A 13565-nucleotide genomic window follows, 5' to 3' on the forward strand; every position below is an offset into this window, starting at 1 on the left:
CTATGTTACAATAGACTGCTGGAGGGGTTACCTAGTATTCCCTGTGTCTAGAAACTCATGTAGCAGTCAAATGCTACCCTTTCCTCTCAAAATGGCTAGTAGCAGTGGTTTTACAACAAACTACCATGATTTTTCCCGACCTCGAACACGAGTAGCGTTAAATCGCAGGAGCCATGTTTTTCAAGATGGCGTCTGAGCCCCCTTGGTTTAAACTGGTCTAGGTCTTCTTTATTTGCAATTTCTTTTTGGAACGGTCCTTCTAGCGTTAGTCTCTGCGCGCCAAACCAGGTTTGGTCCCTTTGTTTCCTTGCCTTTGTCGGGCTTCAGGACTGAAGACCGCCCCTGGTACGAGTATTTGGTAGGCAGGAAGTGAGGGAGGTGCCCGAAACTCCCTGTGCTTAGTCTCCTTGGAGACCTAAATGCACTCTGGCATGATTGGCTGGCTGACTGTCCGGCAAGGACAGCCACCCTGCTGGTTGAGTGGCAGCTAGGCTGGAATGAATGGGAGGAAACTGGATAAAAGATAAGTCTCTTGGCTTGGAAGGCAGCCGACCACTGGAACGAAAGAACCGAAGACGAGCTTGAAGAGGACGGCTGCTGCAACTCCTGAACTGTTGGTTTGCCCGGTGAAGCCCTGCTATAGGTTCGAATCGTTTCTCGACAGAGAAGCCCTGCAAGGACGACTTCTCCCTTTTGAGTTGGTGGGACCAATCAACTCGACACTAAGCCACCTGGATACCATTCTCGGAGCTGGTTGTATTTTCCTCAGAGTGCTGCAGGAAACCGAATAACCAGGGAAGGGGACACGAGTTTGTGTGCTTTACTACAGCTACTGGAATTGAAGATTTGCCAGTGCCAGCGTAGCGACCAGTCCCAGTGCAGTGCAGGAGTCCCCCGACGCCCTCCCTCTTGTCCCCACGACTGAGGCTCAGGAACAGCGAGATCTGAAGGAACTGCCAGGAATAGAAGTCTTCTGCTGCATGTTTTTCTTCATTGTAAGGTACTGTGAAACGAGAATGAGTGCTTGCCTCTCGCAGTGAAAGTGCTTGAAACTTTCGCAACTAGCAGGCCTGATCGGCTTGTGACCCAACATATAATTCTTCTTCTTACAAACTACTTCTGAGCACTTCTACAGAGACTTTACCGTTTACTTGCCAGAACTGTTTTTACCTATCCAAGACTTTAACCCATTGACTTTGGCCTTCAATTGACTCTTCCGGTGACCTCAAAGTATCTGCACTCTCTAAGAATAATTGTAATTCTTTTATGTTCTGAATTCTTTTTTTTTCTCCTCCTTCAAAGTAGTTTGCCTCAAACTTAACGAGTATAGTACTGAAGAGTATTTGTGTGATATTTAACTGCCTCCTTCTAGTGAATGTTTTATAACTGTTGAATAAATTAATAAGTGTTTAACCAAGAAACCTTTCGTGTAAGAGTTAATTTGAACACCTGTGATTGTAGACCTCTGTGCAACATCATTACAGTTCACATTCCCTCTTGAGATCAGCCTGGCTACTCCGCTCCGCTACCAAAAAACTGTGTAGTACAGACTTATACCAAAGGTTGGTTTTGCTTACACCTGTAGTCCTAGTCGTGTGTAGTGATTTCCAAAGGGTACTGCATACAACACCCGCAACCGAGGTTAGTCGCCCAGGCTACTCTTCCCAAGGTTTCAGGCGCTCGTTCCAAGCGGCGCAGAAAAGCGAAGACTACCAGGTGTAGCCTAAGAAGGGTCCTGCCTCCTCAGCGGTCAAGGGACAGCAATCTAAGTCTCACCAATGACTGCCTTGCAGGGAGTCAACTTGGGTGCAGTGTGTTGCAACATGTCGACAAGTGGAATCTTACTATGGACTGCTGGGTACTGAATATGGTTTTGGTGTCCTCCACTCCCAATTCCACCAGTGCACGTGGTACAGCTGCACCTGCCTTTCTTGCGGCAGGACGTCCAACTCATGCTGGCGAAAGGGGCAATAGAACCAGTCCTAGTGTTGGAACTGCGCCAGGGGGTGTACTCCCGCTATTTTGTCATCAAAAAGCCCAAGTGGAGGTCTATTCTAGATCTTCGGTTGTTGGACAAGAATCTGCAAAGCCTGAAGTTCAAGCTGCTGATGCTGAAGGATGTGATCCGGGCGGTGCAGCGGGGGGAGTTCCTGTCGTCGTTGGATTTGGAGGACGTGTACTTCCACATCCCGATGAGGGCAAACCATTGCGTTCCTGGGCTTTCTGGTCGGGGACGACCATTACCAGTTCTGTGTCCTCCCGTTTGGACTGAAATCGGCCCCCAGAACACTCACAAAGGGCCTGGCTCCAGTGGCTGCCTTCCTCCGCAGGCAGAGGCATCATGTGTACCCGTATCTGGACGACTGGTTGGTACGGGGGCTGTCGCTGGAAAGGGTGTTCTCTCCAGGCATCCATGAACCTGCTACAATGGCAGTAAACTTAGCAAAATCTTTTCTGACGTCACCCAGGGAGTTGGTTTTTCTCGGTGCCCAGTTTCTCTCACAGGACAATCTGGTGAAGCCGTCGGAAGAGAATAGTGAAGTTACAGTCGAGAGCGGCCGAATGGGGCCAGAGGAACGATGGTCTCGGTCTGCAGTTACATGTCACTGCTGGGGTCCCGAACTGTCGCTTGTTCATGCGACCAGTACAGGAATTTCTCGCTTACGGGTGGTCACAAAGTCGAGGGTTATGGTTGAACAAGGTGGTAATCTCCAAGGGGCTGGTGGAAGCCATGCAATGGTGGGCAAGCAAAGACAATTTGGTATGTGGCATGCCCCTGCTGGAGCCAGAATTTTAGTTCACGACAGTGTTGGAAGCCTTCCGGGTGGTTTACGGGGCACATCTCGACCAGTTGCAGGTCCAGGGCCTGTGGTCTCGGGAGGAAGCGGGATTGCACATCAATGTACTGGAGTTGCGAGCGGTGCACTGGGCCCTAAAATTCTTTGTCCCTCGCATCCGAGGTGCAGTGGTTAGAGTATTGATGGACAATACCACCACAATGTTCTATTTGAGGAAGCCGGGGGTGCTTGCATTCTCGGCTCCTGTCAAGAGAGGCTCAGGTGGTGTGGCATTGGGCCATTGCTCGGGGAATTCACATTACGGCTTACCATCTGCCGGGGGTCCAAAATGTGCAAGCAGACGCTCTCAGCAGAGACGGGGGACGGGGGCAGTTGCATGAGTGGACGCTGAAGGAAGAGCAGATGACTATTCAAGAAGTGGGGGTCCCCCCCCCCCCCTCTCGACTTGTTTGCCATGCCAGAGAACAAGCAGTGCCCATTGTTTGCCAGCACAGTGGCTCATCTAGGGTCAAAAGGTGACTAGTTCTCATTCTCATGGATGGGCCTCTTCGGGTATGCGTTCCCTCCGTTTCTGCTGCTTCGGCGGACAATCCAGTGGGTACGCAGATACCCATGCAGAATAATCTTGGTCGCCCCATTCTGACCCAGACAGATGTGGTTCTCAGATCACCGTCATCTAGCGGTGGAAGAACTGCTTCGTCTGGGGGCAGAACAGGATCTCCTATCGCAGGATGAAGGGAGAGTGGCATCACGATCCGGCATCACTAAGCCTGGCTGCCTGGCTCCTGACTACTCCGAGTTTGGTCTTTTAGGTATTTCACAGGAGTGCCGTCGGATCTTTGAGGCGGCAAGGGCACCTTCCAGGAATGTCTTACAGTAGAAAATGGGCGAGATTCTGTGCCTGGTGTAAACAGCAGCCGGGAGTCCAGCCATTGGAGGATACATCGGCCCAGGTTCTCCCATACCTGGTGCAGGGGGGCCTGGCGTGGTCTTCAGTCAAGGTACATTCAGCGGCCAATTCCAGATTCACCAGACAGCACCATGCTGCTACTCTGTTTAGTGACAGATGGGTTAAACATTTTCTGAAAGGACTTTTTCGGACATTTCCCCCAGAGAAAAAGTTTGCTCCGGTATGGAGTTTTAATGTAGTTCTCGCTGCTCTCATGAAACCTCTGTTTGAGCCCATGTCAACGGTGTCCTTGAAGTTCCTCTCATGGAAAGTCGCGTTTCTAGTGGCAATCACATCTGCCAGGAGGATTTCGGAACTTCAGGCGCTGGTCATTGACCCACCGTACCTGCGATTCATGACGGACACGCTTCTCCTGTCTACTAATCTACTCCTCCTTGTCGACCTTTCTGCAGCATTCGATTTGGTCAACCACCAAATACCTTGCCAACATATCAAATCCGCGGCCTACTTTTCTGACTCTGCTAATGCCTGGATCCACTTGTTCCTAAGCAAAAGATCTATGAGGGTAATCTCACCATCAGCAATGGCAGACCCCTGTCCCATTCTCTGCGATGTCCCTCAAGGTTCTTGTGTATCGCCTACATTGTACAATATATTCACCAAACCCCTTTTTGATGTGCTTGACTATCTGTGTGTATCTTACACTAACTACGCGGATGACGCCCAGATACTCATTCCCATTACTGGTGACAATTCAGCCGATACCAAAGCCTTGAATGATGTCTATCTGGTCATCCAGGTCTGGATGGCTCAACATGAACTTTGCCTCAACGACGATAAGACGGAGCTCCTACTGCTAGGATCCACTTATCGTCTTAACAAACTTAACCAAGCCTATAAATCCTTAACTATTGACGGCAATGTCATCAAGGTCTCCAAAGACACCAAAACATTAAGTGTTTATCTGGATTCCACCCTCTCCCTGAACAGACAAACAAATGCTGTCAGGTCGGCTTCTGCCTACACATGTAAACTTATCACCACCTGCAGACCATTTCTGAACACTCACAACTGCACTACATTGGCTAGAACACTCATGTCCAAATTAGATTACTGTAGTGCCCTCAACCTAGGGACTAGTCAGTCTAACCTCAATAAACTTCAAAAAATAATGCCTTAAGGGCAGCTCTCAATATACCTAGACGGTCCCATATCTCCACATTTAGATCTAACCTACGCTGGCTCCCGGTAAAATATAGAATTGCCTTGAAAATGCTAGCCTTGACCCACAAATGCCTGAACGATGCCCCACCTTATCTCACATCGCGTCTTGCACTTCACTCCTCTTCCCGTCCCACCAGATCAGCCCAAATTCACAGCCTAACCTTACCTAGATTCAAACTCCAAAAAGCAGGCGGCGTGAGCTTCCCTGTCCTAGCTTCCAAACTGTGCAATACTCTGCCAACCTACATAAGAACTGAACCTTCGTTCCTAATGTTCAAGCACGCCAAAGCTTGGCTGTTCACCCAGAAAGCATAAGGGTCCCCTTGCTAGCCTGTTCGCTACCTGTAATATATCTTATCTGTGTATATATGCCACACTGTATTCGCTCATAAATTGTATTTTGTATTTATGTATTACCTGTAAATCTGGCACTTTTGTGCATATTTTGTTGTAACCTGTATTTTAAGAGTATGCGCCCGGTTGCCCGTGGGCCTGGTGCGCTTTAGAAATAAACCAAACTTCATACCAAAAAGTGCGTTCGGAGTTTCACAAACACGCTACAATTGCATTGCCCTCATTCTTCGCTAAGGCGACGACGCCAGCAGAAAGAGCCCTGCATTCTCTGGATGTTAAGAGGGCGCTAAAGTTTTATCTGACCCGTACTCGGGACCTCAGGCAGTCGAAACTGCTGTTTGCGGCGTTTGGCCCCTCCAGCAAGGGACGATCCATTTCCAAGCAAGGACTTTCCCGTTGGGTCTCCTCCACTGTTATATTTTGTCCCAAAGGCTGCCAAGTCCTTGCGGGGCACTCCTAAAGCCCATTCTTTAAGGTCCACTGCGTCATCGGTGGCGCTCTGGGCTAGAATCCCGCTCCTTGACATTTTCCAGGTGGCTTCTTGGGCGTTGCTGCATACCTTCACCAGACAATATTGTCTGGGTCAACAACATGTGGAAGATGTACAGGTGGGATGGGCGGTCCTTCAACGCCCGTTTCAATAAGGTAAGCCATGCAGCTTCTGGGGTTTGTGGTTCTGTTATCATGCATGATGTTGGATGTGATTTATGTTTGTGGTTATGGCTTGAGGTTGGTTTGCCTGTCATGCACCTCCTATGGGTTGTTGGTACAGCTGTGTAATCTATTCACAGCATGTAAATCCATGAAAGATCCAATGCTGTAGAAGGGAGTAGTTTCTTACCTGTAACGCTATTTCTCCAGCGTTGGTATCTTTCATGGATTCACATGCGCCTGCCTCCCTCTGCAGGCAAACTGTGATTCGGGTTTCCTCTACTTTGGAGGTTAAAATCTGAAGGGAAGCCGCGGGCTGGGCTATTTATACGGAACGTCCTATTGGGTAGCCTAAAGCACCCAAAAAGGACGTCGGTAGGGACACTAAGGTGTCGAGTTTTCCATAGGAAAGCACTAGGTTAAAGTTACTGAGGTTTCCCAACCGGAAGATGAGAAATATTCACAGCATGTGAATCCATGGAAGATACCAAATGGAGAAATGGAGTTACAGGTAAGAAACGACTCCATTCAGCAGGCTTCTTTAGTTGCTGGAAGGTGCTGCTGGCGTCGCTGGTAGTCTTCTTAGGATCTTCAAATCCAGTGGGCGACTCTGCATCAGCCTCGGGATCTTCACCTTTCATCCAGGAACCCAGCCAAATAACTGGCCGTTTTCCTAGTTGAAACGGTTTGCATGCAGGCATGCAAGAAGACAAAGACCAGAGAAGTTTTGGGATCCTCCCCTGCTTCCTGTCCTCAGACGCCTTGGCAGTCTTCTCAAAGGATCCCCCCCACCCAGCACGGCAGAAGGATCAAGAAAGTACAAGCCACAAAGGAATGGCAAAAAAAGAAAACTGTCACCATTTTGGGGTCAATGGTGACCCTTCTGTGCATTACCGCAGCTGTGAGCACAGCCTGCAAGTAAACATGACACATGTCGGTAAAACATGTCCACTGCCACCAGCTATTCAGGTATGCTGGTCACCGTAATGCTGCAAGAGCAGTGAGAGGGGATACAGTGAACGCCTCTGCACTCCATACAAGGTGGTGTGTGCTGATCACACAAAAGAAAAGGTAAGCAGGATAAATAGTATCCCCCTATCCTTGAGAACAACTGTGTTCGCAAGGAAAATAACATCAAATAAAAAAGGAAGCCCAAAGGGTTTGCAGCAGCACTGCACAAAAGGTGCTGTGTGCTACAAAAGTGAATTACAGATGCCTTAGAAAAGATGGAGGAAATCATGACTTAGTAAAATAAAGTACAAAAATAATGAACAAGGTTATAGTCTGAGCAAAAGAATGAGCGAGTGGGGAAAAAGGCTCCCACTCAGAACAGACCAGTGAATCCAGCACAGAATGCTGGGGGTCTCGCAGGTGGAGGAGATTTGGTTTGAAAATGAGAAACCTCCCTAACTAGGAACTTCTAGTGGTAGGGGTTAGAGACAGTGGTCTTTACTTTTAAATGGAGTTGTTCAAAAACGTGTCCTTATTGGTCTGCTGGATTCCTTGGCCACATGTACCACTAGCAGTTATGTGGATATGGTGGGGAGGTGCTGTGAGTAGATCTTCCACACAACCTGAACACAGGGATGTTGCAAGATAACATTTTTTTTTTCTTTTTAATGATTGCATGTTTTATTGCAGGAAAGGGAGAAACTTCGTGAAGAGAAGCGAAAGTATGCAGAGTACGTAAAGCAGTGGAGTAAGCCCAGAGAAGACCTAGAGTGCGAAGACCTCAAGGTTTGTTGTTAGTCTGGTGGTTAGGCCTGTTTGTGGATGGTTTCATTTGGTCATTTGTTTTTCTTCAATTATGTGGGTGTTGGTAATACTAATGAGTTTTGTGGTGGTCTGTGCAAACAGTTTACTCCACCCTTTCTTGCCTCGCTGGTTGTGGGTCAGCGAGGGGTATTTTTAGAGCCACGATGTTTGCTTCAAATCACTGAGCCCAGTATGTTTTGCTCACAGCATGAATGGCTGCTGAAAGATTCCTGTTAAACCGTTGTGTAGGCAGTTTACTTGTACTGGCCTTCAGAGGCTGAAACTTATCCAAGTCCTGGTGCCATCTTTGTTCTCTGGTTTCAAAAATTTATTTTATAGTGAAGGTTGGATTGGGAATGAACAAACCTCGAGGGAACCTGTAGGCAGACTGCAGGGTTCGAAATTAAGATGCCATGAGCAGGTGCTAAAACAAGCTCCTGGGTGTTTGGCATCAACAAGGAGGCTGGAGCTACCGCTGGGGCACCAGGAGAGAGTACCCAGCTCACCATGAATCTAACTTAGACTTAAGATGCACACGTCTGATTGATTGTGTTTAAATATGTACTAGATGTGTCCTAATTCTTCGATAGTAGCATTCTCAACTTCTCAAAGTTAATGTCACTTATGCATGTTTGTAAGGCACAAATTGCCCAGGAAGCCAAAGGTAGTTCCTGGTAGCTTTTGCTTTCAAGCTAACCAGGCTCTTCTAGGCTAGAAGCAGGAGCTAAATGGCCCCCAGCTATCCTCAATTTCGAACCCTAAGACTGCCTTCGCAATGTTATAGTTGGGCTGATGGTTCTCCCCTTCTGGTCAAAGATCAGTTCAGTCCCTTCTGCTGGATGCCTTTTCTCAGCTGATTGCTGTTTCTGCCTTAGGAGCTACCGAAGCCTACCCCGGTGAAGACTCGACTGCCACCAGACTGCTTTGGCGATGCCTTGATGGTCCTGGAGTTTCTGCATGCCTTTGGTGAGCTCTTCGATCTGCAGGATGAGTTTCCTGAAGGAATTTCTCTTGGTGAGTTATTTTATTCTGGCTTTGTGTATCTCTCTGTATGGGGCCATGCTTGATAGTATGTATTGGGGAATTTTTTACCAAAGCGCTCTCGCAAGGGATGTGAAAGCATTCAATATAAAGGGATGACCATGTTTCCCAACAAAATAAACAAACTGTCTCTATAGTGATGTCAGGAAAGATTTTCTTTTTGCATCTTTTGTCACATAGATTATTATGGGACAGCCTTTATTTTTGATCACATTTGATTTATGACCTGAATTTTTGGAGGCAAGTCAAGCCTTCTGCTTTACTTCCTTTGCTTTGTGCTCATTTCTATGGTGAAACTGAAAAGTCCATAAGACCATCAGTACTAGGAGACTGTCTCTTGGTGGATTTATTTGTACTTTAAAGTGAAGTGCTGCTAGGATATTGTGTATCCTTATAAGGTTTTCTTTAGTATTTTGTGTTAGCAAATGCGATGATGGGCTAATGGCAGTGGATATTCTGGTTTTTCAAAAAAAAAAACATTTTTACTAGTCAGTCTTGTGGCGGGAATGCCAATACTCAATGTGAATCTTTACTTGAAATGTTCATTCAATTGTAACTTAACAGCCAACAGAATGTTTTTTCTTAGCTGAATAAACAGGGCTTGGGAGATGTATTTTGGTCACTGGGGTGTTTACCTATCAGATCTTGGGGCTCACTTTTCCTATAAGTGTTCCAAAGATGCACTCTACATAGTCCAGGTCTTAGCTTCTCTTGGTATACAACGTGTGACATTGTCCCTTTTTAATTCCTCACTGGTCTTGTTCTTCCCCAGGTGTGAATGGAAGTTCTTTGCTGTCCTTGCGTCGACTCGGGCTTTCTGTGCTTCCATCCTACCTTGGCAATTCTCACATTGATCCCTCTGCTTATAATATTTAATTGAAGTTCTCCCTTCCATTCCTGGCCAGGCTTGGTATTTGAGCCCGGTTCTCTTCACTACGCTGACTGAACACACTTGCGCGTGGCTCGGAAGAGAAGGGGAGAGCCTCCCAGCTGCTTTCCTCCACCTCAGACGGTCGTCGTGTTGGTAATCACACACAATTCTTTTGTTTTCTGTAAACCTGCTCGGGCACCGTGACAACCTCTCACAAGGTTACGGCTCAAGTCAGACACTCCTCTCGATCAGCTCAACACGACTGTTATCCTGACATGTTGCAGCACCTGTTCATCTTTCCAAACGGACCCTCCTCCTGCAGCTAACCATTCTTTCTTTCCCCGTTGGCATGCTGTGTTGCTAGGGCTCACCTCCTTCTGTTTAACCCCTTCACACTTGTGCACTGCTTAATGCCGTAGAGTACCATATATTCTAAAAGGTTGTGCCAATGCGATTTTTGCATTTCCTTTGGCCATGTTGTCCTTTGGCCGCCTTCCTGCTTTCTCGGGGTCCGAAATTGCCCTTTCTATAAAGACTGTTCCCAGGTAGAGGCACTGTGGTTGGCCTCGGAAGGGCCCTTCCCAGTCCCTCATCAAGGCCAAGCACCACATGCCCATTTTCCGTCAGGGTTGTTGCATAAGCGGGTCACGTGACACGCAGGTCACAATCTTCACCTTCTGCTTCCATCTCAAGCCATCGCTTCAGCTCCTCCTCGAAGAGGAAGTCGGCCAACCCTGGGAGAAGCCAGAGAAGGCCAAGGCGCCGGGTAAGGTGACCGACCTGTATGTAGAGAAACGGAGGGTGGGTGAGGCGCACACTCCGGTTCCCAGCGGGGTCACCATGCCCTTCCCAGGAGAGCCACATCATTGGTCCCCCCCCCCCCCCCCCCAACACCTCTCCACAAGAAGAAAAAAATGGTGCTTTTGGAGGGGAGTTGGTTTCTGGTTACCAAAAACAGACTACATCTACCAGAATTCCTTGAAACCAATTGAGATTCATTTGCAACACCTAAAAAGACAGCCTCCCTGAAGATTGTTAGAGACATGAAAGCGCTTGGAGAACAGCAACTTGAAATGCAGCAGGTATTCAACACTGACAAGACATGGTGCACCAATATACAGAGTGCCCTGACTAATAAAATCTCCTCCCTCCAACTCAAAATAATTTAAAAAAGACTCCTTGCTCACCGATAACCAACCGCCTCCAGAGTACAACGCTAATCCACCATTTAGTTTCAAGACTATCTCTATCATTGACACCGAAAAGGTCATTCTCTCCTTGAAACCCTCCAACTGCAAGGGTGACAGTTGCCCAGCGCAAATAATCAAGGATGCAGCTAGAGACCTAGCTCCATTCATCTCAAAGCTAATTAATTCCTCCTTCAAATCAAATACGGTACCGACTAACCTGAAAGAATCCTGGGTCCTCCCCCCTACTGAAAAAGCAAACCCTTGACCCATCAATACCCACCAACTATAGACCCATTACAACGGTACCCTTCTTAGTCAAAATTATTGACAGGGTAGCTGATCTAAAAATTCAAGACTACCTTGAAACTAATCACTTGCTAGGATCTTGACAATGAGGGTTCCACCCACTCCATGGCACTGAAACAGCTTTGCTAGACCTCAAGACTAAAATTGTGTAACTAAAGGACAATGGCAAAACCACCTTGCTACTACTGTTGGACTTGTCAGCAGCCTTCGATTTGGTGGACCACGCAGTGTTATGCAGCCACTTAAGACTCGCTGCCAATTTCACAGGAGAAGCCATTGCCTGGGTGCAATCCTTTTTAGCCAATCGCACAATGAGTTTTCTCTTGCGCCAATCCCATCCAAATCTCCTGCGGAGTCCCACAGGGATCCTGTCTCTCACCAACGATGTATAACATTTTCACTAAACCACTATTCGACAAGTTGGACAGACTGGGTGTCACCTACACAAATTATGCAGATGACACCCAGATCCTCATACCCCTTTCGGGCAACTATGAAGAGGACTTGGCTATGGTGAACAAAATATACACCCTCATTCAGGCATGGATGGCAACCCATGGCCTCTGCCTGAATGATGAGACTGAGATACTACTCCTCGGCTCCAATTCTAATCTAAAAAAACGAACTCCAAATTACAAATCCTTTAATATTGACAATAACATCATTAAGGTCCTGCCGGAGGTTTAAATGTTAGGATTCTACCTGGACTCCTCTCTCAACCTAAAAAAGCAAGTTAACTCTCTCCTCTACTACTGCCTACACTTGCAAATTAATCCGAGCCGTTCCTGTCTAAAGACAGCTGCATTACCCTGGCAAATGCGCTCATCGTGTCCCGACTTGATTACTGCAATGCCCTATACTCAGGAGCCAACAAGTATGTCACTGACAAACTTCAAAGATTGCAGAACAACGCTCTTAGAGCAGCTTTGAACATACCTCATAGAGAGCATATCTCTAAATTTAGGTAAGAGGCCCACTGGCTAAAAATAAAAGACAGAATCTTCTTTAAAACTATATCCCTCACCTCCAAATGTCTCAACACACTAGCACCTCCCTACCTTTTGGAAAAAATCACGAGGAAAACTGCCACCAGACCACTGAGATCTGCCAATACCTTCCTGCTTGACACTCCCAGATTTAAACGCGCTACGGCGGGAGGAACTAGCTTCCCAGTCAAAGCTGCACAAGCGTGGAACTCAGTCCCTACTGACCTTAGATGCCCTCTTCCGTACACCAGTTTCAGAATCGACACCCTCAAATGGCTTTGCTTGACTGACCTATAACATCTCTTTCCTGACTTGCACTACCCAAACTCTTATGACACACTTTCCTGCTCTCCCAAGTGCAACCATAGGCCACCCATCTGGTGTTTCACTTCATTTCCTGTAGTATACGCTAACTTTAAGAATAGCTGTCACAAATCTTGCACTGCATTTGTCTCCCATACTGCAATGTAATCTACGTAATCTATGCACATACCAACTATGTAACACTGTAACTAAGCTTCGAGTATTCTTGTACCACTGCGCCCGGCTGCCCTTGGGCTTGGTGCGCATTATCAAATAAATAAACTGGGATGAACTAATTCTAAAGGCCAACAGTAATACATTAATGTCAACAGCACCCTATCAATTGAAGTCACCTATGGACGTAGGTCTCTGCTGTATGCTATCCCAAATGGGTATTTACTGATTCTGAACTTGAGTTTATAATTTTGAAGTATATTTTTGTGGTGTTTGACAGTGCTCCCTTCTGAAGAAGGCTTATATTAACTGACTGGTAAATACATTAATAATTGTTTTTATCAAGAAATCCTGTGTGTAAGTGTCTGCTTCAATACTTGTCACTGTGAACCTCCTTGTAACTCTGCTACAGCTCACATTGACACCTTTTGAGTTAAGCCTGGCTACTCGTCTACACTACCAACCTGTGTAGTGCAGACTTATACCAAAGGTTGGGTTACTACTGCCAGGTGGTCAGTGTTGTAGTGCACCCTAAGGGTACTGCATACGGTCTTGGCTAACACCTGGTTTGACACGCAAATCTCAATAAGGACCTTTCCAACAAATGCCGAAAAAAGACTAAGGCCATATTGACAAAATGGCCACCCATTGGTTCCTTGCTGCGAACGCAGCCAGCGGTAAAAACACACAGTGCTAGTAAAACGTAAACCACTGTCACCGGCCATTAATTGTAGAAAGGGTAACATCAAAATGCTACATGAGAAACTAGACAAAGGGGATACTAAGTAACCCCACCCCTCCAGCATACTATAGTAAGATCGTGTGTGCTGGTTCTAGAAAGTTACACAATGCAAGTAGTCAATTTCACTTCACTGCTCTTGCAAACAGTAGTTTCAGCAAGACATGGTATTTAAACCTTTGGGAAATCTGAAACTTCCCTGTGCCACTGCACTGAAGGTGCTGTGAGTCACAATGCAGCAGTGATGCCTATGGAGTTTGTCA

The 13565-nt window shown here is 46.9% G+C and overlaps 1 protein-coding gene across 1 annotated transcript in view; it reads left to right on the forward strand.

Annotated features, from left to right (window-relative positions):
* Positions 1–13565, forward strand: part of BAZ1A (bromodomain adjacent to zinc finger domain 1A) — a 956777-nt gene that overhangs the window by 176029 nt on the left and 767183 nt on the right. Inside the window, exons 9-10 of the mRNA XM_069638454.1 lie at positions 7579–7674; positions 8568–8706. Coding sequence (XP_069494555.1) covers positions 7579–7674; positions 8568–8706 — 235 coding nt within the window. The remainder of the gene's footprint in view (positions 1–7578; positions 7675–8567; positions 8707–13565) is intronic.

The sequence above is a fragment of the Ambystoma mexicanum genome, chromosome 14 (genome assembly GCF_040938575.1).
Source record: "Ambystoma mexicanum isolate Mex_15411 chromosome 14, UKY_AmexF1_1, whole genome shotgun sequence".
Lineage (NCBI taxonomy): Eukaryota > Metazoa > Chordata > Amphibia > Caudata > Ambystomatidae > Ambystoma > Ambystoma mexicanum.